Source organism: Sesamum indicum, linkage group LG11, assembly GCF_000512975.1.
Source record: "Sesamum indicum cultivar Zhongzhi No. 13 linkage group LG11, S_indicum_v1.0, whole genome shotgun sequence".
Lineage (NCBI taxonomy): Eukaryota > Viridiplantae > Streptophyta > Magnoliopsida > Lamiales > Pedaliaceae > Sesamum > Sesamum indicum.
In genome coordinates, this window is record NC_026155.1 from 6,527,278 (window position 1) to 6,551,545 (window position 24,268).

At 35.0% G+C, this 24,268-nt stretch overlaps 2 protein-coding genes across 2 annotated transcripts in view; both read left to right on the forward strand.

The window, feature by feature from the left end:
* LOC105173429 (probable serine/threonine-protein kinase At4g35230) lies at nt 9,187–15,382 on the forward strand. Its single transcript, XM_011095159.2, has 10 exons — nt 9,187–9,582; nt 10,330–10,550; nt 11,123–11,258; nt 11,486–11,619; nt 12,336–12,441; nt 12,843–12,928; nt 13,956–14,144; nt 14,254–14,412; nt 14,618–14,731; nt 14,853–15,382. The coding sequence occupies exons 1-10, from the start codon at nt 9,501–9,503 to the stop codon at nt 15,102–15,104; spliced, it is 1,479 nt and encodes a 492-aa protein (XP_011093461.1). The 5' UTR covers nt 9,187–9,500; the 3' UTR covers nt 15,105–15,382.
* The window catches only part of LOC105173430 (NADH dehydrogenase [ubiquinone] 1 alpha subcomplex assembly factor 3), a 6,020-nt gene continuing 2,186 nt past the window's right edge, over nt 20,435–24,268 (forward strand). The window contains exons 1-3 of the mRNA XM_011095160.2: nt 20,435–20,684; nt 22,599–22,715; nt 23,566–23,600. Coding sequence (XP_011093462.1) covers nt 20,512–20,684; nt 22,599–22,715; nt 23,566–23,600 — 325 coding nt within the window. The 5' untranslated portion in view covers nt 20,435–20,511. The remainder of the gene's footprint in view (nt 20,685–22,598; nt 22,716–23,565; nt 23,601–24,268) is intronic.

Sequence of the window (24,268 nt, forward strand, 5' to 3'; positions counted from 1 at the left end):
AAGTCACAAAGACATACTGACACAAAGGCTAAACCACCACCAATGCAAAGTCATAAAGACTTACATCATCCACGAAGAGACATCCTTAATTGACTAAGCATTAATATTACACACAACAGAATGCACATAGCGATCGTTTGCACAAATCCAAAAATCATTCTTCAATAATAATGTACTTAGCAAAAAATTGCACATAGCATTTACAAAGCGGAAAAAAAAAAATAAGGATTCCCAGGCTAAATCTCAACCAAATACCTGCGACCTTAGGGATTCGGCCAAGTGAAGGATTAGCGGGGGATTAAACCTTGATTTAACAATAAGTTTAACAGTATATAATCAACTAGATTATAACAATATTTCAACAAATGCACTTAGCAGTTTTAAGAATACAAACAGCTGTAAATAAGAGTGCTCGAAGTAGATTTCCCAAACTATTTCGCACAAAGTAGAGATAATAATTTCAGAAAAATTTTCACATCAACCAAATAAATCTAAGAGAATAATACTATACCAGAAATTTTGCACAAAGCAAAAACAGTACTCGAGATAGACTTTAGCATATATCATCATAAATATGCAGATAAAATGTGGCATTTTCAGTTAAATATTTTCAGCAAATATTAACAGAAAAATTATCAATAGTAACAAAAAAGTTGCAGAAAAATAAAAGAGGAGAGGTTTAGAGGTTACCGCCACCGAGGAAAATCAGAACTGTGTGGCTCTGATACCACTGTTGAGATTTCACCCCATAGTGATGAGCCCAAAAGAAACAAGCAAATTCAACTTATTACAATAATCAGAGTTATAACCATAATAACATTAAAATAAAGCGAAAACATAAAAATTAGAATAAAATCAAAGAGGATCAGGGAGCCAAGATCAGGGGGAACGTAGCACACAGTCTCATCGCCGACAACCCACCACTAGTTGCACCAAACCCACTAAGGGATGCGACCATAAAAGTCCCAAACCAACTACAGTTTGAACCACTCAGGTTCTCACCAAAAAATCGAACCACTCACAAAGAGAGAAGGGGAAGACAATACCAGTGTTTCTTCCTTACCTTTTTCTAATTCTAATCCTTTTTCTTCTTCTTTACAAGCAATATAAATAGAGAAGTAGAATTGAAGATGAGAGAGAGGCAGACGACGATTTGCATGGAACCGAGGGAGAAGAGATGAGAAACGAGGAGGCATGAGAGAGAGATCGACTGACTTGATAAAATGAGGGGGAAGGATAAATAAATTTAGGGCTAGGCCTTTTAAGAAATCGGGTTAGGGACGGGTCGGGTAGGGTTTGGGCCATCAGGTGGTGGGTCGGGCTTCAGAGCCTACCAATAAAAATTGGTCTTGGGCCAAAATCCAACAAATTTTCCCTCGGACCAGGACCCAAAAGGGAACCTAGTCCAAGAACTGATCTGGCAATCATCATCGCGATTTATACATGCAAAACAAAGATGTTAGCACTACGATTCGAAAGATAATAATGCAATCACTAAGCACAACATAACACAGAACAATTAGCACTAAGCATATATTACATATGCACACAGCAATTAGCACTAAGCATATATTACATATGCATACAACAAATAACACTAAATTATTTTTGGACCAAGCAAATAGCGACGCTATAAACCCATGGCCACGAAGGCACGAATCATAAAGACATTCAACCACAAAGACTCTCAGCCAACAAGGCCAAGTCACAAAGACATACTGACACAAAGGCTAAACCACCACCAAGGCAAAGTCATAAAGACTTACATCATCCACGAAGGGACATCCTTATGCACTAAGCATTGATATTACACACAACAGAATGCACATAGCGATCGTTTGCACAAAGTCAAAAATTATTCTTCAATAATAATGTACTTAGCAAAAAATTGCACATAGCATTCACAAAAGGGGGCAAAAAAAAAAAAACAAAACAAGGATTTCCAGGTCAAATCTCAACCAGATACCTGCGACCTTAGGGATCCGGCCAAGTGAGGGATTAGCGGGGGATTAAACCTCGATTTAACAATAAGTTTAACAGTGTATAATCAACCATATTATAACAATATTTCAACAAATGCACTTAGCAATTTTAAGAATGCACAAAACTATTAATAAGAGTGCTCGAAGTAGATTTCCCAAACTATTTCGCACAAAGCAGAGATAATAATTTCAGAAAAATTTTCACATCAAGCAAATAAATCTAAGAGAATAATACTAACCAGAAATTTTGCACAAAACAAAAACAGTACTCGAGATAGACTTTAGCATATATCATCATAAATATGCAGATAAAATGTGGCATTTTCAGTTAAATATTTTCAGCAAATATTAACAGAAAAATTATCAATAGTAATGAAAAATTTGCAGAAAAATAAAAGAGGAGAAGTTTAGAGGTTACCGCCACCGAGGAAAATCAAAACCGTGTGGCTCTGATACCACTGTTGAGATTTCACCCCATAGTGATGAACCCAAAAAGAAACAAACAAATTCAACTTATTACAATAATCAGAGTTATAACCATAATAACATTAAAATAAAGCGAAAACATAAAAATCAGAATAAAATCAAAGAGGCTCAGGAAGCCAAGATCAGGGGGAACGAAGCACACAGTCTCATCGACGACAACCCACCACTAGCTGCACCAAACCCACCAAGGGATGCGACCACAAAAGTCCCAAACCAACTACAGTTTGAACCACTCAGGTTCTCACCAAAAAATTCAACCACTCACAAAGAGAGAAGGGGAAGACAATACCAGTGTTTCTTCCTTACCTTTTTCTAATTCTATTCTTTTTTCTTCTTCTTACAAGCAATATAAATAGAGAAGAAGAATTGAAGATGAGAGAGAGGCAGACGGCGATTTGCAAGAAACCGAGAGAGAAGAGATGAGAAACGAGGAGACATGAGAGAGAGATCGGCTGACTTGATAAAATGAGGGGGAAGGAGAAATATATTTGCAGCTAGGGCTTTTAAGAAATCGGGTTAGGAGACGGGTCGGGTAGGGTTTGGGTTTGGGTTTGAGCCATCATGTGGTGGGTTGGGCTTCAGAGCCTACCAATAAAAATTGGTCCTGGGCCAAAATCCAACAGTATTAAATTTATTTAATTTAAATAATATATAATATACATAAAATGAATAATGGATTAGAATTGATAAAATAAGTTAATTTTAAATATACATGAACAAAAAATTGCTGATAGAAAATTAACTTTAAAGAGATTATTGAAAAATAAGTATACTTGAGGATATTTTAGTCCACATACATTTTGCTAACCAATAGTTGTTACTGTAAGGGCAAGATTGGTATGTAGGAATTCAACTAAGGGTTTGTTTGATTGGGGGGAAAAGTGAATGTGTATGAAAAGTGAAAATAAAAATGGATGTATAAGAATAAGTTTTGATGTTGGTTAGCGGAAATAGATGGAGGAGAATATATAGAAAACATCTCCGACGTCCAATTTTGTTTTTATTCAAAATTGAATGGAAAAGTGAACGTATAAGGTCAAAAAGACAAAAAAATATATATTTTATCTTTATTTACTGTATTACCTATATACGTAGTTCTCCTCCAATTTTTTTCTCATTCCCGCTCATAATATCCATACAAATTTTTGAAAAAGGATAACTAAATTACCAACAAAAGTGCTCATATTTGAATTTATTTTTTTTATTTGATGGCATTAGTAGTAATTTTATTTTATTTAAATTGAATAGTTTAGAATAAATGAATAATGCTCATTTGTTAAGAATCTTTTTACTAATAAAAATATTTCTGTTCTTGTATGATTGATAAAAAATACTCTTGTTCTTGTTTCATAATTTTTTTTAACTTTTTTATACTAACTTATTTTTATTTTTTAATACAAACTAAAACATAGTTAATCAGAAAAATTATAAAATTAGTCTTTTTTTCTCAACCTATTTTTCTTTTATCAAACATGGAAAAGTATTTGAGATTCATTCATATTCCAATCATACCAAATAACTTGAAAAAGAAAAAAAAAACTATTATTCTTTCCCTCCCTCTCCTTCTTTCACTTCCCTTCCCGTTTCACTTCTCATTTCCTCTCGCTTGAACCAAACAAATAGTGAGAATAGAATTTAGAAATGGGATAAAAATACGAAAGAAATCACATTTGAATAGCATTATGATGATTGGTATACATAACAAATTAAAAGATAATAGAATTATTATTTCCTTAATTTGATTCTATTCACACAATTTATGATTAGAAAATAACATTAGTAATGGAATTAATGAATTTACTTTTATGTTACATTAGCAACGAATTTCACTTTTTTGCGTTGAATATCGGAATTTTTTCTTGTAGTGGAATGAATTTACTTATTCATATTTTATTGAATACATTGGATGCAAAATATAGATAATATCATTTTGTCAATTTATTTATTTTTATTTGAACAACCAAATGGACTAATCTATTTAATCATAATGGATCTACAATTACTTCTTCAATACTCCGTGAAAGAAATATTTTGAATTAATAAAATTAATTAAATATCAATCTAATATCAATTTTTAATTACCATGCCTATATAATTACTTCTCAATACTATGTACAAGAAGTACTTAAGTTTAATAGCAATTAGAATTAAAAAAACGAATACAAGGGGGAAAAAGAAGAGCGTTTATTTCCAACATATTGAGAATAACTGATACCATATTGGAGGATAGAATGACTTATCCCTTATTTAAGGAAATGAGAATTTCCTTGGGAATAAGTATTCCCAAACTTAAAACATACCAATCATAAATGTACAAACAAAATTAGGAATGTCCCGCTCCATTCTTATATATCAATGATTCCCTAAGTCCCTCTCATTTAATTTATAGTATTAATAATTGAAGCACACTCGATGTATATATATATATATATATATATATGATATCCCTAAATTTATTGGTCAAGCATACAAACTAGGCATACTAATCCAACCAACTAACATCCCAACTGGCCCATCAACAGGATGGATAAGGGCCCACCAACAGGACGAATAAAGCCAATCAGCAGAGAAGAAAGACTCACAAGCTTATTTGTTCCTTTACTGAACTGGCAAGTCCAAAAAATAAGCTCATTTCAGCCGGACACGTCATCATATAGTTGGGAAGACACGTCATATAGCTTGTCAACACCTTTGTACATCTCACCCTAAAATATCTCAAAGTGGTTCTAGGTAAACCAGTGATAAACCGGCTGAAAAATCTACAAATAACTAACTCATAGATTTATAGGCAGATTTGGCATGTTTTAGTCCAGATTTGGCAGGTTTCAGAGCAAAACCTGGGGAGTTGTTGGGATAAATCCAGTGGCAATGGGTAGCTACATGAATCACTTTGCACATAGGTCGCACGGGAGATCGCAGGTCGTTGGGGAAAAAAGGCCTTAAGAAGGTCGCCAAGTAATAAGGTCGCAGGTCGCACGTGGCATATTGTGGCTTGATGACGTCTCAAATCGGGCCCCATAAACCCGAATCCGACCCGTATTATCCACCGGACAGGTGTCCAAAGAAGAAAGGGCTGAGTCATTACATGGGCATACCCGGAGTTGACACCTGTCCCCCAGGAGGGTCCCATCTCCGGACGCTTATAAATACCCTAAGTCCATTGAGAGAAGGGACACTGTTCATCTGCACTTATATTTTGGGTCGCTGAATATTCTTTTCGATCTCATCTGACTTAGGCATCGGAGCGTCGTCGGGACGATCCCGATCAGCTTTGTGTTTTATTTCCAGATAACAGGTCCAACTCGGTGACGTGAGTGGTCGTGGTCGTTGATCAAGGTCAAACGTGATCGAGGCGGATCAGTTTAACATAAATAGAATATCAGGATTTTGACTTATTTTGAAAAAGTGATGGCTTTTTGACTAAGTTTTGCCCAGTTTGTCCAAGTATTCCAAGATTCAGTAACTTGCTGTTTATCACCAAGTTTTCCACTAAATAGCTAGGAGTTTGCTGGATATATTTAAGATTAGTGTGTCTTAATGTGTTGACAATCTATGTGATATGTCTAACTAGTTGTATGACAACATGGCGAGTTAATAATGGGTTTGCTCTTGGGCTTGCCAGTTTAGTACAAATGAAAAAAAGGACTTTGTGGACCTTTGTTGCCTACTCATGGACTAGCTGTTTCGATACCAGCTGGATTGGTGTGTAATCTTGGGCCGATACAAATAAAAAAGAGTTACTATAAATTATTATTGTCGCAGTTGAATTTGGTTTATATGGTCTATATAAATATAAAATCAAATTCGATTATTAAAATGCAATCTTTTTTTATTAGTTTAAAGACTAACCCAACCCACCCTTAACCCGATGATTGTAGTTGTTGTTCGGGTGAGACCAATTGATTGAAATGGCCAGACGATTCTGTTGAATACTCCTATTTTCATATTACTCAAGAATATATCCCAAAAAAAAAAAAAAAGATCAAGAAAACAAGCATTTATAGGATTGTTTTTTTTACTACAAAGCATATAAAAAAGTTATTGACACGACAAAACAAATAAATTCTCATTAAAATTTGTGATCACTCATACACTCGGATTTGGCATTTTATTTTGGACGATTATTTTTACACCTAAAACAATTTGTTTAAACCAATCATCTTAATCTTTTGTATAATTATAGAAATCAATCATAACAGAAAAAAAAAAAAATACAGGTAGCTAGTGTGTGTGACGATATTGAAGTTTTTGGAGGTGTACGTATAATTATCCAAAAGATACAAATAGTTTGTTTAAATAAACTATAGGACAGGAAGTATAAATATAATTATCCCGTTTTCTTTTTTCAATTTCTATATAACTATTATAATATTTAAAAATCAAGTATAACTATTATATCTTATGTAGACCCTTCATCTAGAAACTATCCCACTAGTAAAAAAAAAATTATCCAGACAAAGTGGATCCTGAACTGAAAATATCCAAAAGACATGTCTTTTTCATTGATGCCTACCAAACATTTTTTGTTCCTTAAAAAAATACAACATCAAATGATTACATGACAATTAAAAGAATGCCCAACCAAATGAGATAAAAGGAAAATCTGACATTTACAACTCTAAAAAAAAGTCTATATATTCATTTTTTTTGATATTTTTTAATTTCTTGAACCATTTTTTTTAATTTTTATTTTTCTCTCTCTTTTCAACTTGTTTAGTTCTTTCAATTTTTATTTTTTTTCGTCTTTTTCACTCTTTCTTTAATATTTTCTCGTGACTTTCTTTTATTTTTTGATATTTTTTTTACGCAATTAATATATATATAAATATATATATATATATATATTTTAAAATGATTACTAGATTTTGAATTTAAAATAAATTATGTGTGTGCATTTAAATATATATTTTAAAATGATTACTAGATTTTGAATTTAAAATAAATTATGTGTGTGCATTTAAGTCTGTCACATATACTGATTTTTATACAATTGAAGAAAATTCTTTTGGTATCTTTAATTCTTTTCGTTTGACATTTTTTATTTTTAAATTTTTTTATTAATTTTTATTTTTCTCAATTCTCAACTTACCATAATTTTCTACTTTTCTTTTCTCAATAATTTCTCATAAATTTATTCTATTTTTTAATATTTTCATTTATCCAATTTCTATATATGTTTTAAAGTAATAATTAGTTTTAATATTTCAAAATTAAATACACTAGTACAAATAACGAATCTTGAGATATCTAGACTTCTCACGAGTTTGAGAAAGTGTTTGCAATTGTTTAAAATAAATATTTATAAAATTATTCATAAAGTAAGTTACAATAAATAGTTCAAATTTATAATTTATGTTTTAAAATTGCTTAAATTAATATGATTTAAGCTAAAAGTTATAAACAAGTCCCTACCGACTTCCATAACTTATATTAATAAATTACTAATATTAAGTTATTTTATCAAATATTCCAACTTTAATTTATTTTTCACTTTTATTCCTATATATTCGCAACTCTTACTACGATTTAAATTTCAAGTTATTTTCCTCACAAAAAATAGAAACTATTGTAAATAATTCTTAAAAATATAAATGTGAGCATTTTATGTAGGGGACGTTACATAGTTGGTGGTGTTATAATTATTTGTTAAATAAATATTGGACTTAATTTCTAATTTATTGTGGAGCTAAGGTGATGAAATTAGATAGCTTCGAGGAAAAAAAGAATAGAAAACATTTTATAGTTCTTAGATTTTGTTACCTGAAATAGCCACAAGAAATTTAACACCACCTAACCTTTTATTTAGAGAAAAAGATATTTAAATAACTTATTCTTTTTATTTTATTTAAATGTTAAATGAGTCCACTTCAAATGAGTTTTGGTTGAGTTGAGCTTGAATAATTCACGTACACACATATATATATATATATATATTTAATTTTCAGTTGAGATTGAAAGTTAAATTATATTTAAAAATATTTAATAATGCGTCATGCGATTTGTTTTGGTACCATAAGTTCTATGAGTTTATTTTTTAAAAAAATGCATCTTTAAAGAGAAGAGACCTTAAAACGTATAAATCGCTCAAGCTTAATGTGTTGCAATCTATGTGAACACATGTCATGCATCCCACATCGACTACATGCTGATGTGACTTGTGACTCGATCAATATCCCATTGCGCAAGATATCGTCCGTTTTTGCACCGTTTGTCAGGAAGAGACGTCTTTTTAGGACAAAACAGTGAGGTTCATATAAAATTAGAGTGAAGAATACCTTGAACAATAGGGTACTGATCGAGTCGCAAGCCATATAATTTGGTAAGTCGTTTGCGGAATGAGACCATGTTTCCCTCGCAAACTCCTTGTCCCATACTGATTGCAAACAAGAAGTTTATGAGACTTATAAGCCTCAATACCTTTTCTCCTATCGATGTGTTTTTACGGACAAACCCATGAGGTTTTCTATGAAGATAGAGGGGACAATACCTCACCTAATAGTGTATCGATTGAATAACAAGTCGCATCACATGGCACGTTGCACTAATTTAAATTTAATTTATTATATTATAAATTAAATTTTAAATAATATTTTTCGTTAATGACTTGAATAATTTAATTATTTTTCAACCCTTAACTTGCATCACAGACACGCAGAGAGCACACAGGTGCGCAGCAAATGTGAAAATGGAAAAGAGTTTGACGCAAAATTACAAAAGCATTTGCTCTGCAGACTCTCTCTCTCCTTCTCCCTCTCTCTTCACGTGCCAATCATCGAGTTATCATGTGCCCACTCTCTGTCTTCCCTCTCTCTCAGTGCTCTTAATCATCCTTCCCCACACAAACTGTATTGCTCCAAGTTTCTTCTCTTCCATTGACTAGTAAAGATCAAGTTCTTAGCCTTGTTTCTTGAAACCCATCAAGGTTTTCAGCTGAGATATATTTTTCTTGCATAGAAGCATAAAAACGTTTCACACACACAGATATACACACACTGAGTGAGTGTGAAGTGTGTGAATGTGAGTACAGTCAAGATGGGCTGTTTGCAGTCCAAAACTGCCAATGTCCAGTCCCCTGACCAAGAACCTTCACAGCCCGACTCAAAACCAGATCTGGGTACTCTCCATTCTGACTTCATTTTGTCCTTCTTTATCAGTTTGTATTGATTAGATTTTAAGGCGTTCTTGTGTGTTTGTGTGTGCTTTAACTGATTGTGGTACTTATTTATATGCCTTTTGCCTCTTGCCAATAATCATTGCACTTGTAAAAGGTTGTGCGGCTGTAAGGACAGGAAACATCTGCGATTTTATGTTTATTTTTTGGTGATTTGGGTCTCACTTTTGATTTTTTTTTTTGGGATTTTTCTACACGTGATATCGAGTAATGTGCTAGGTTGGAATGAGAATAATTTTTCAGGCAGGTGCAATCTTTGGGTTATAGATTACAACCATGTCGTATCATTGGAGTTCTTGAACCTTACGTTTGCACTTTTTAAATTTCGCCTTATTGTTTTCCTTGGATGAATTCCTGTTTGGATTGTTTTATGCATATGGGTTTTTGTTAGTGCTTTTTTCTTTTTTTCGTTTCCAGTATGAACTTTTGATTGATCCCCTTTTTATGGGTTTTCGACTTTGATGACCTTTTTTTTTCTTTAGGCAGAGAGAAAAGGAAAAACTGCATATTTGAGGTAGAAAATAGCGTCAAATTGGAATCTTGCTACATAAAAAATAAGTATTTTGTGATCTATAAACAGACATAGTTTATGCTAATAAAGTATTGCCTTCCGTTCCCCACTTGCTATGACTTCAGTGTTTGCATTTTCTTTCTCTAATTTTTTCAAATGACGATTGGGTGCTTATGCAGCAAATGGGGACCAAGTGGATCAAGATCAAGTGCCTGCATTTAAGGAATTTGGACTTGCAGAGTTACGTGCTGCAACAAATGGTTTTAGTAGCGACCTGATAGTTTCAGAGAGTGGAGAGAAAGCTCCTAATGTTGTGTATAGAGGTAAGCTTCGAAGTAATAGGCTTGTCGCCATTAAGCGCTTCTCGAAGCAGTCATGGCCGGATCCCCAGCAGTTTGTGGTGAGTTTCCTTTTCGATATGATGATTCAATTCTCTGCTGGATCACATTAGCTTACTTTTGACTGAAAACATAATGAAGATGGACTAAAAGGCTTTTCTATGTTTTGACTTGGACTGAATTTGTGTTTTTAAAAGTCATCTGTCACCTTTTCAGTTTCTATATTCTTGACAGTAATATTGTAAGAGTTGACTGCTTTGATTTTCTTTTATTTTTTAATTGCATATAGACATATGTGTTTTAGTGATTCCATATTGTTAGGGAATCATTCAAATATCTTTAATTTTATCAACTTTTTCATAGATTCTGATCCTATACAAATTTTCAGTTTGTGTTTCCTTATTCTAATAAGTTAGTAATTTATTATTCATTTATCTAATAATGTTAGAGATGGAGTTGAAGATTTACATCTTTCTAAAGATATAGTGGGGTTCTGTGTTACCAATTTGAAATTCGTATTACTTACATCTCCAGTTATTATATTATGTCTGGTCTTTGTATTTATCAAGAAAGTTGTATTTAGTTTTAAAAATTATGCTTCTTGTCTATGTTCTTGATGAAATACCTTTTGCAGGCAGAAGCTGCTGGAGTTGGCAAGGTTAGACATAAGAGATTGGTGAACTTAATCGGCTGTTGTGCTGAAGGAGATGAACGCCTATTAGTTGCTGAATACATGCCCAATGATACACTGTCAAAGCATCTCTTTCATTGTATGGCTATTTCTTTTTCATGTGACTAATGCTTCTGAACCCGAATGAATTACTGTCTTATTTTTCCACTGAAAATAACTTTAACATATGATATTGATTTCGAACTTGCTTACTCAATTTCTGGTCTCTACAGAAAGGAGAAAACATTTAAAGCCATAAACAATCATAAGAAAGTCTGTGTCCACCTGTTTGTGATGTTTTTCCTGTCTTTTTGTCCTTTGTTATAGGGGATAAGCAGCCTCTGCCATGGGAAATGCGTGTGAGAGTTGCACACCACATAGCACAAGCTCTTGATCACTGCAACACTGAAAACCGGAAAATCTATCATGATTTGAATGCCTACAGAGTCCTTTTTGATGAGGTACTACTATAAACTTAAGTTGCTTGAGAGAACTTTAATGGTTCAGACAACTTATCCACTTTTTTTTCTGCTCTGAATCTCGATGTTGATTGGTGATTATAATCACTGGTGTGTCGACCAAGCCTAACTTTAATCACTCAATCGTACTCATGATGCAGCCCAATCACAATTGTGGCAGCTATTCTTTCTAAATAGGTTGTAGGTTTTGTGGAAGTGGAGGAAACAAGAAACATACATATACTAGAGAAAATGCGACTGGTTACTACTCACTCGTATTGTCAAATGACAATTTATATGGTTATTTTAAACATCAATCAAGTTACACCTTTGCTAAGGCTTTACTTGTCGAGGGAACCATATGGAGATGCTTTCGACAGAGCTGGGGCGGAAATCTTGATCCAGCTCTATATATCTCTTTGCTTGAGATGGACCGATTGCCGAGTTTTTGTGGAAACTAAAGTATCATTTATGCATTTTTATACTGGAACATAATCATTCTAGCTTAATTTTTGAAAATGGCGTACTGTCGAATCCTTTCGGCACAATTGAGATCAGAATCTAATGCTAGAATTAGTTAAACTTGAATTTTTCCCCGTTCTCCCCCCCACCCCCCGCCCTCTTTGGTACCTGTATCAGGGTCGTGCCTGTCAATAAAATATTATTGTCAACCAGAATTGTTATTGTGGTATTGAATGGATATGGTCTATATTTTCCAGGATGGTGACCCTAGGTTATCTAGTTTTGGTTTGATGAAGAACAGTAGGGATGGGAAGAGTTATAGCACCAATTTGGCGTACACTCCCCCTGAGTTTTTGCGAACAGGTATATTCATGCAACCCATGCTGCTCTGCTGCATTATTTATCACTGAAATCTGCTTGAGTTCTCTGCAAATGTGGGAATGCTTTATATGTGTCATTCAGCTGTGTTGTAGAAGTCCAAGAAACTAAATTTGCAAGTACTATTTTATTCCCGGTGTTCAACTATCTGTTTTTATCATATAACGCACCTGGAAAAGCATGTCTTTATGTGATGGTTAAGTGAGAGGGTCTCTCAGCCAATATTAGATGGTTTTTAAATGTATTTGATTTCTCGTTCAGTAGTCTTTCTTCTATTTCATTGCAGTTGCTTTTGTGAATAAAACAGGCCAAGTTTGTTAAATTACCACAAGTTTGGTAATAATGAGTCAATGACACAATTCTTTTTTTCTTTTTCATATTTTCAGGTAGGGTCATTCCAGAGAGCGTGATATACAGTTATGGAACTGTTCTTCTGGACCTTCTGAGCGGAAAGCACATCCCGCCTAGTCATGTATAGTGCATTTCTACTACTCATTTTGTTTGTTAGCTTATAAGCATTTTAGCATCTGGACTCATCTTTGCAATTACTCCCAGAATATTGGTGAACATTAGAGTTGGCAATGCGGAGGGTCTCAGGTGGATTGGAGACACCCTGCTTCATTTTGAGAAAACCCGGTTCCGGACCTGCCTCGGATAAAAACCTGCTCCACCTCCCCCTCAAAACCCGCCCCGCCCCTCCCTGATTAATTGTTTAAAATTATTTTGTTAAAATTCTAGAGTGATAAATATTTTCTTAAATCAAATTACATGACATTAATCATATGTACCATAAAAAAGTTAGGAGTGTTTATACTTGCTGATGAATTAATTCATGTGATTTTTTTTGTAATTCTGGTTTTAAATCTAATTATCATAATTACTAAATATTTATTACACCGTGTGTGAATGATAAACAAGTACATTTTTAATTTTTCAAATACAAATATCATTCATATGTAATTTCAAAGCATAGTTTTCAAATAAATAAAGTGGGTGAACAAAAATACTCACAACTCAAACTTCCAAAATCTAGAAAATAAATTAATTATTAATAACAACCATGTTTAGGTGGTCTAGGTCTGGGGTGGGTCTGCGATAAAACCCGGGACCTGCCCTAGACCCTGGGGGATTCATAAAATTTAATATCAATTTCGCTCAAAGACCCATTTAATTGGACCCAGACCCACTCCATTTTGGGCGGGTCGGGGACGGGTGGTTTACTGGTTTACAGGGACCCCGGACCCATTATCATGCATACTAAACATATTTCCTGTGTATTTATATGCCATAAACACTTGATTTTGCCAACCTGCTTCTTATGAGATGTTCGAAACAACTTATAGACTTCCAAATTGATTTAGTTCTGTTGCTCAAAATTGCGCCACTCGACACACCTTATGTTTCTTTAATATAAGGTGTACGTTGGCCTCATTAGCTAATGATGTTATGCGCATTTTGCTTTAATTGTTTCTATAAAATTGATGTATCTGCTATTCCAGGCCTTGGATTTAATACGGGGAAAGAATGTTTTATTGCTGATGGATTCATCTCTGGAAGGACAATATGCTAATGAAGATGCTACTGCATTGGTTGAACTTGCATCAAAGTGCCTCCAGTATGAGGCAAGGGATCGGCCTGATGTCAAGTTTCTTCTTACGGGAGTAGCACCCCTTCAGAAGCAGAAAGAGGTTATGTTTCAACTTTCATTTGGTTGCATGCTGCACAAGCCCCCCCACACACCCAATTTCAGGCAATCGATCCGTATCCTAACATGATATTATCCTTTTACTCGTCTAGGTTGCATCACATGTGCTTATGGGTCTGACAAAAACGCCTGTGGTCCTACCCACTTTGCTTTCTCCTCTTGGAAAGGCTTGCGCAAGGATGGATCTTACTGCAGTACATGACATTTTACTGAAAACGGGCTATAAAGATGAAGAGGGTGCAGAGAATGAGGTGACCTGATTTGCCCAAATTACTTTGATTTTAAGTATTGCAAGTAGTTCAATTTATAACTCTCTAAATAGGCGTGCTGTTCGGCCTAAAGTAGGATTTCTGGCTTCTCTTGTACAAAACATGGTTTTGAAGCTTTGCTGTGTCTATTTATAACGCGTAAAAGAAAATTTTGTGTTAAATTTTATTCATGTTTTAATTGGTGAAGCTTTCATTCCAAGAATGGACACAACAAGTTCAAGATATGCTAAACACGAAGAAATTTGGAGATATTGCATTCAGGGACAAAGATTTCAAGAGCGCAATCGACTACTACTCCAAGGTACATGCTTTATGATAAGGTCTCTTTACGTGCAATTTCTCATAGGCTTCATGTTTTATGGTCACAACATGCTAAAGTTTTCGGCTTTGAAGTTTGTTTCTAACTTGACCCTCGAGTGCAGCTAGTATCAATGATGTCTGTTCCATCCGGCACGGTATTCGTGAGACGGGCTCTCTCCTATCTGATGATAGGCCAACCAGAACTAGCACTCAGAGACGCAATGCAGGCTCAGGTTTGTTTGCCTGAGTGGCCGACGGCTTTCTACATGCAGGCCCTCGCCCTTTCTAAGCTTGGAATGGAGACAGACGCTCAAGACATGCTCAACGATGGGGCCTCGTTCGAAGCCAAGAAGCAAAACAGTTGGCGCAACTAAGTTATACGGTTGAAGAACGGTTAGGAATCCGGTTGTCTTGTCGACTGTCGGAATTAGATTCTAGTTTATGACGTTTGATGAGGCGAGAGTAACTTATGGTGTGATCTTACTTTCTCTGTTCTAGTTTAAATAGCTTCATATACACAGAAAAAAAATGTATAAAGGCTTTGCAGGTCAGTTTCTGAGTTGGCTGTTGCTTGTCAAATGCAATGTGCATCAAGGTATGTAATCTGGTGAATTATTAATGATCCTAAATGGATTTGGTTCATTGCACAACATCTACTGCATCTTCAACCCCCTACTGGAGCGGGTGGTTTCTGCACAATCCAACAGTTTTGAATGGACTGATTAAATTATAACCATTGGATTATAAAATGGTTTTACTCGTATAATCCTATAGTTTTGGATGAACTATTATTGGTCGTCCATCTATTAATGATCCAATGGCGTTGGGTAAATTGATTCCATCTATTTAATATTATGTTAGGGATAATTATATTTATATCTCCCCGATTTGTAGTAATTTTGTACAAATTATTATCTTTTTTGTATAATTACATAAATTATGCCAATAACAGAAAATAGGGATGGTTTGTGCAATGATGTTGGTCTTTTTTGGAGTGCATGTATAATTTTTTAAAAAATAGTTCTAGTGTTTGTTTTTATTGTGAAAAAAATATTGATACCGTTGCTTAAGTATTGTTTTTAATATTAAATAAAAGTCAGATATAAAGAAATGAAGTTCTAATAATAATAATAAAAACTATTTTAGTAGTTTTAATTCCTCCAAACTACTTAGATATAATTTTAGAATGAATAATATTTTGATTAACTAAAATCAAATGATGATATCTACATTTCTATTATATATAAAGGGATAATTACACTCTTTTTCTTTGAGATTTAGTGTAATGTAACCTTATATGATTTGGAAAATTATATATAACACTCCTGAGGATTGCTTCTGTATGACAAATAAGTCCGTTTGTTAATCAAAATTTATCAAATTTGCTAATATTAATAAAAAATAGAAAAAAATATATTTAACATCAATTGACTTATTACTGACTTATTGTAGGTTAAATAAATCTTTTTAAAATTAAATTACCCTTATACGTTTTCACGCATTAATGCATATGAGAAGGTATATTTTTATTGTTATAACGGTAATTTACTCCAAAAAAATTATTTGACCTGCAATAAGTCATAGTAAGTCAATCAAGAGTAAATATCAGTTTTCATTAAGTTGTTTTGTAAATATCAACAAAAGTCGGTAAATTTTAACCAATTGAGGGACTTATATATTAGACGAAAGCAAACTTTAGTGGTACTAAATGTAATTTTTTAAACTATAAGATTTATATGTAATTACACCAAATTCAGTAGAGGAAGAGTGTAATTATCCCATATATAAAAAGTGTGAATGCTAACCCTATTTGTTGCTATTGTAACAAGGTATTTCTACCTTTCACATAATACTCTTTTTAATAATATAAGTAAAGGATAATTACATTTACACCTTTTGATTTATATTTTGTTCACAAAAGTACTTTTATTTTTTAGATAATTATATATACACCCACCAAAATCATCAATATTATACAAACCGCTCCTGGTTTGAAAAATCACATATACATCCCTAAAAAAATGTGAACATCATTAGACAAACTATTCTTGCTTCTTAGCTCTCAAGGGTGGTTTTTGTAATTATGCAAAAGGTAAGGATGATTTATATAAATTGACCTATCATCAGGATATACTAATAGAATTGTTCCTATAAATAAAAATTTGTTATATTTTTATTTCATCACTTCTTTTATCTTTTTATGATTGCATTGAACTTATATAAATTTAAAGCTACTAAAAAATTTAGGTCGAGTTTTTTTCAATATAGGTAAATTGTATAAATAGATAAAAAGAGAAATACAACAACACGGTTTAAGCTGTTGAGGCCCCGTCAAACCAAGGGATCCTCCAAAGTCGGAAAAGAGCACCTGTACTAATTACTGAGGGGAGGGTATGACTAAGTATGACATGTCTAATCTCCTCAACTACAGTCCTAGCAAGTGTGTCATATGTACGGTTAGTATACTGAAAGATCCGTTGATTTCGTTCTTGCCGCAAGTGATACACTAACTATGCCAACAGTGCGCGGTATGAAACGTTGATGACGTGTTTTCCCCTCCATTTAAGCGACACCCACTCTACGATAATATTCCACGATCAAATAGAACATCGGACCCGTACAGTCCTTCGAATATCTGCAATGCACTGAAAAACATAATGGCACTGAAAGAATAAATGTTCATGTATCTCAGAGATCCCGTCTTGGCAAAAGACACATACCCCGCCGGTGTGGTGCAACCATGGTTTGTTAAGAGTAGATAACTTCCCCAAAATGACAAGTCATAAGATAAATTGGTTGCGGGGAATCTTGAAATGACCCAAGAATAGTAAAATATAGGTCTACCTTAGGTCCTTGAGGACAAAAGAGGTGGTACGCTGTCGCTGTTGTAAAAGTACCGCCATTCAAGTGCCACATAATACGATCCTTCCTACCATGGATGACAGGCAGAAGGTGAATGATCGCCACAAATTCAGTAGTGATTTGCAGCCAGCTCCATTCCCCATTCGCATGACCGAGTGTAGGAGTGTAGCCGGGGGGATGCTCATAATAGTCGGGCCAGTACGAAAATGATGAATCAATTGCCCCAATTGATAGTAAGGAACCTGCCAAAGGAAAAATAAATCCCCATTACCAACTTGAAAGTCGATATAAGGTAATATCCATAGTCGGAGAGCAAGAATCTACCGCCACCCCCATGGCCCCCTTCTATCACTAACTGTCCAGATAGTGTTAGCTCTAAGCCGAGTATGAATAACCAATCAACCCAGATGGAGTCATGTTGTCGCATAATAATTTTCCATAAATACTTGCACATAAGAGCTCAATTCAGGGCTAAGATATCCCTAAGGCTGAGGCCTCCCTCCTCCACTGGCCTACAAATAAGTGTCCAAGAAAGGTACGCAAACGTTTCTCAATCTCACGAATCACCGTCTTTGATAAGATAAATATCGCTGCCCAATAGGTGAGAAACGACATCAGTAGAGATTTGATAAATTGCAGTCTACCGGCAAATATTAACCAAATTCCTTCCCATCCTCGAATTCGGTTATCAATTTTTTTCCAAAAGTAAAATGCAGTCCCTAATCGTGATACGAGAGGAAATAAAGGGGAGGCCGAGGTAACGAAGAGGTAGCTCTCCCTCTTGGAATGATAGGAGGGAGAGTAACCTGTCGTAGAGTCCGTGTTCTGCCTTAGAGATAATAATGTGGCTCTTCTGTGGGTTGACACATAACTCGAAAAATATTGCAAACCTGTCCAGAGCATAAAGTCATCAACAAAGCAAAGTTGAAATAGGCCTATCGCCTCACACTTTCAATGAAACGAGAACCCGCCATCTTGATCGATAAGTTGTTATACAATCATCCGTAGCACCTCCATAACAAGGACAAATAAATAAGGGGACACAGGGTCTCCTTGGTGCAATCTTAGCGCCCCCTTGAAATAGCGGTGTGCTGTGCCATTGAGATAGACTGAATAGGCAGGCGTGGTGACACACTCCTCTATCCAACTTATAAAGGTCCCCGGAAAGCCAAACAGATGCAACACAGCTAGTAGGAAATCCCATTCTATTGCATCGTATGCCTTTCGTAAGTCCACCTTCAGTGCACATCTCGGTGGAAGGCGCTGTTGCTTGTAGCCAGAAAAAAACTCTTGGGCTAGCAGAATATTGTCAATGATCAATCTGCCTGGCACGAACGCATTCTGCGAGGACTGATTAAATCATCTAGGATGACATGTAGACACTGTACTATAATTTTTGTAATCACCTTATATAGCATATTGCAACAAGAGATAGGCTGAAATTCAACAACCGTGTTGGGATTGCGTACCTTAGGAATAAGTGCGAGCAACATTGCATTCACTTGTTTGAGAAGTTTGCCGGTGTGAAAGAACTCCATAACTGCACTGGTGATCTCCTATCCCACTACTAGCCAAGCCGCTTTAAAGAATCCAAAAGTATAGTGATCCAGGCCAAGCGCTTTGTCTTCTGCAATATACAAAATTACCATTTTGACCTCATGCGGTGTGACTGGCTGCATCAAGTCACGTCCTTCCGCAATCGACAACAGGCGTTGAGCCCACGGACACAAATGCCGTAAGTACAGCTCGGTTCCGTCTAACCCCTCCCAGAAGCCGTTGGTAGAAATCAATAAATTCATTAGTAACTGTTGTTTGGTCCGTCAACCCTTTCTGGCTGGCACTAGCCAGAGACTGTTGCATTCGATTGGATGCACATTACGGACAACTTACCACATCGTTAGGGCCAACGAGATGAAATCAAATGGTGAAACATGCTTTGCGGCCTTTTGCCTAACAAGATCAATTGATAATGTGTAGCGCACTGCTATTAGAACCTTTGAAAATCCCAAAAAATGCGTTTATTTTATGGATAACAATCCATTAAAAAAATCATGGCTGCAATATGTAAGAGGGAACTGTGTCTTATGTGGTGACCAAGTTGGTGAGAGCCACGAACACCTATTGTTTCAATGTCCGTATCCCATTTCTAGTATCAAGCATATCCAAAGGTGCGTACGATGGCATTGGCTTACAGACCATGGAGCTTGGGTATTCAATAGGCTACACGACAGTGGCGAGGTAAACGCTTAATAAATGCTGAAAAATCAGGCTACTCTTGCATCGCTTATCTATCATATTTGGGAGGAACGGAATCGACGAACATTCCAGAATACATTCAGGAATCCGCAAGCAGTAGCCGGTATAGTTATCGAAGAAATTAGACAAAAATTGCTTGTCCAGTACAATCCTACTTCATTAGAAACAATCTTTGTCTTTAGAATATGGAAGATAGCGCGACAAGAAAAGAATGAGGATGCTATTGTTGTACATTAAATTTTATATATGAAATTTACCTTCTACCAAAAAACGCTAAATTGCAAGAAAGAGTATTAGCAATAAAAAAAATTAAGTAATAATATTAAAATGTTAATTAATTATTTGATTAAATAAAAGGATCTTTTATTTTATTATTATGATAATTTTTGTTTATGGTTCCGAAAAATAATAATTATTGCAATAAAATGGTTGATTTCACCAATAATGTTTCTCTTTAAAAGAATTATTCTCATTCATAAGAGGAAAGTTGAGAAAATGAACGTGTAATTATTCAATAATGTAATGTACTAAGAACAATTACACCAAAAAGAAGGGGAAATTTGCAAATACCCAAAAACCAGAGGGCCTAAAAAATCTGAGAAAGCCCAAATTTCCACATTACTCCAGCACCCCCACCGGAGACGAGCAGAATCACCATAAGAGATGGCGGTGAGACAGAGAGCGGTGGCGGCGCTGCCGACGCTTATGCGTTCGTTGCGGAAAGAAGCGCCGCCGAGGCACCACACGGTGTTGCCGTCGCTGAGACGAGCCTTCTCTCTCTACGATCAGATCAATCTCATCGATAATGTCCCGGAAGACCAGCTACGGTTCCAAGAGTATGGACTTTGCTTTCACCAAATTCTCTATCTTTGTGTAGTTTCTTGTTTGGTTCTCTTCCTTGGTTTCTTGGAGTTGTTTATTCCATTAAGTTATAAAACCCTCGTAATTAAAAGTACTTTTTAGTATCATTTTCTGGTTTCAGACAATGGAAGGAAAAGAGAAATAGATGATTGAAACTACGTTCTGTATAGCAAAATTATAGTTTCCCTTTCTTTGCTTTTTTCCCGAATTCTTGGTTCTTGGAGCCGTTTCTTTTTTCGTTAATTAATTTATTTTAGGTGTGAATTAGCATGCTTACAAAATGATGCGTTTTGTTTTTGTAAACAAAGTTCTCTTTTGATCAATGTTATGACAAAACAAGTTTAAAGCTCGGAATTAAGCCAAAAGATGTTGATGAAGACCTCCATTTTTCAGAGTTGAGACTCGGTCATTTCGGCCTTCTGCTGTTGGATTATGGCTATAGATTATCTTTCACCCTCTCTGTTTGTGTCGTGATTATGAACTTCCTTTTGCCTACATTAAGTATTATTATGTGCATTATGTAAACATGTTGAAATTGTTGCATTGACACTGCATTATAGTCTTAAGTGCTTCGAAACTCGTACATGTTATCAGTTTTACTTTGAAAATGAGTATGGTTCAACTCTTAAATACTTGCTGGAACAGGATAACATTAGAGAGGAAATTTTGACCTTCTTTTGTAACTTTATTTTGGTAAAGATCAAATTTCCATGCAGTTAACTTGATAAAGTGAATATCATAGAGAAGAGTTCTTAGTTCGATAAGTTCAATTTTTTCTATGTTTCAGTTAACCTGATAAAGTCAATATCATGAAGTTAATGTCTACTGGATGTTGCTACTATGGTGCTTGATCCCATATGAATGAGAATAGAAAAGGAGTACACCTCATAATTTTTGGCAAAAGAACTAAGCACGTATATTGGATTTCCTTTCCAGGCAAGTATGTTCCTAGCTCAATTTAAGCTTGCACTTAATGGGTTTGGATACAATTCTACATCCTACAATGCGTGACAAATGGTATAGAAGCATCCGTGGTGCGCAATTGCCGCGGGAGGCCTAGGATGTGTAGTTGGGGTAGTCCTGGATAGGAAGGATAGCATTTTCAAACAGAGGTGATGAAGTTCCCCATATATTTTAGGATTTAATTTGAATTAGTTCATGCCTGAATGTAGGACTTCTCTGCTAACATGTATGGGGTGACAAGTGTGACTAGTTGCAAGGGAACTCAGTGAGAGAATATAATCTTTTGTGATCTAAAAATTGCCAGTTGGAATACTGCAACAAGTGATAAGAAGAACAAGTGCTATGAGTGAGGAAGCCACCTCTTGTCTCGAGGCACAAAGTGCTGCATGCACGAGAGCACCTTCTGAACCCTAGGGGCGCCCTCTAGAATCCCGATACCAGGGGATTAGTCATTAGATTGTGTCATGTTGCCCTGACGACTAGGACTTGAAACCATAGGAGTCATCTATAAGACGGTAGATGATCAATCATGGATTGTATCATATTGTACTGAGAATGTCACTTTCTGGAAAACGGAGACCGTTGTGGCCTTTTCCATATGAAATAGAAATGGGAAAAGTAAAACACCTCATTTTGGCTCAAGAAATTATGTGCATCAATCAGATATCCTTATTGGGCAAGTTGTTCATTGCTCAAGTTAAAGTTGAACCTGGTTGGGTTTAGGCAATTTTTGTATCGAACATATTCACAGGTCTCGGGCCTGACACTATCGCTGCTTATATTTGTGTACTGTGTGTGTATGGATTTTATTTTATGGTTTGTATGTTGAAGAAGTTTGTATGAAGAGGAGGCATGCTGAAACTGTTGTTAAATATTCATGGAAGTGGTTAGTTTTCAGTTCTAACTTTTCTTCTATGTTTTGACAGGTTTGATGATACAGGTTTCAAAATAAATGGAGTCAGGTATGAGGGTAGCTTGCTTTGTGTAGGAAATTTGCTAATGTCTTGGGCTCCAAACAAATTTTCGGAGATAACTGTTGAAAGGTACATGAGCTTGATTCCTAAATTTGTTGACTTTTTTATCAGGAAGAAGGAAGTAGCTTGATGTCGATTCTCTACTGTTCTCTCTTTTACTTGCTATTGCCAACTTCCAAGTCTATCATTGAGTGTCTGACAAATTGAATGGGTTGAGAGGATAGTAGTGAGATTTGGGGCTGAATCATTAGCCATTGTCTCTTAGAGCTTCCTAGTAGTGAGATTTGGTGAAGAGCCCAAAAGAGAGCATGAAATTTCCCTGTTTAGATTACTTTGGAGGTGTGAAGTTTTTATGACGAGTTCTTCGTAGCATTTACCCAAATATTTAGAAGTTTTATATCAAAGAAAGGAATGCTTTTGTCTTTTCTCAGATGCTATATATTGTTCAAAATTAGAAAATGATCAGCCAATCAAAAGAATACTATATGCTTTCTAGAAGTTATTTACTAAAGCGGAACGTCTATATACACTTACTGGTATTTATCTATTTTTGGTCAACGTTTTTCTATGAAATTGGAAAAGTCACTCAGTGTGAACTACTGCCCTAAAGATGGAACTTTTGTGCTGATAGTTTTTTCAATTGCAACATCCCTTGATTGTTCATTACATGATAGAATTGAATAGGTACAGATGATTGTCTGTTGTACGTAATTAAGTCTCTTAAATGCTTTTATTGCATAAGTCAATCTTTTTAGATTTGAACTCTGTTGACAAGATGTGTTTCTGCTGGTTCTATAGCCTTTCACATTTAAAAACAGAACTTTACAAAAAGTTTGTTGTGTAAAGTTTCTAATGTTAATAAACATCTACTTTTAGTTGTTATGATGATGTATAATTTTGTTCTCATAATTTTCTGCAGCTTATCTATTTTTAAGACTGTGCGGCCAATACCAGGTGAGAAATCTTTGTAAAAATGCGTGTAAAGTCTAAACTACTTTTCTTGAATTGATTTGAGGTTTCCATATTCACTTAGGGCTCCTTTACTTTATTGGACATGATTAGATTAGGATAGACTAAGTTGTGATCAGAATTAGGATCAAATTGTTGGTGACTATTTTAATTTTTGTTTACATGAAAAGGTTAGACATTGCATATACTAGTGATTGTGTAGTTGGGTTCTTTACTATCAATAATTAGAATATGGGAAAAATCAAAGGATGCCCTCTGTGATATTGAAAATGTTGAAAAAAACTCTTATAAAAAATAAAGTATTAATTACACCCCTGTGATATGAAAAAAAATTCAAAAAACCTCCTGAGACCAACACGCGCGTTGGCTGCAAGTATGGGTCTGGAAATTGTATTCTTTTGATGATTTTGCCCTTCTTTCTCCCATTTAAGGCTGCAGCTAATGTAATATATAATATTATATATCATTTATTATATTTTATTAATAATAAAATATTATTTTATATGTAAATTTTAATATAATATTATTTCAGTAACATATTAAATTAATTAAAATAAATTAAAAAAAAGGAAAAGGGGGCGAACAGAGGATGGCACGGCTGCACCCTCCGTCGGCCCCTTGCCCCTGGGCGATGGCGATCGAGGGCGATGGTG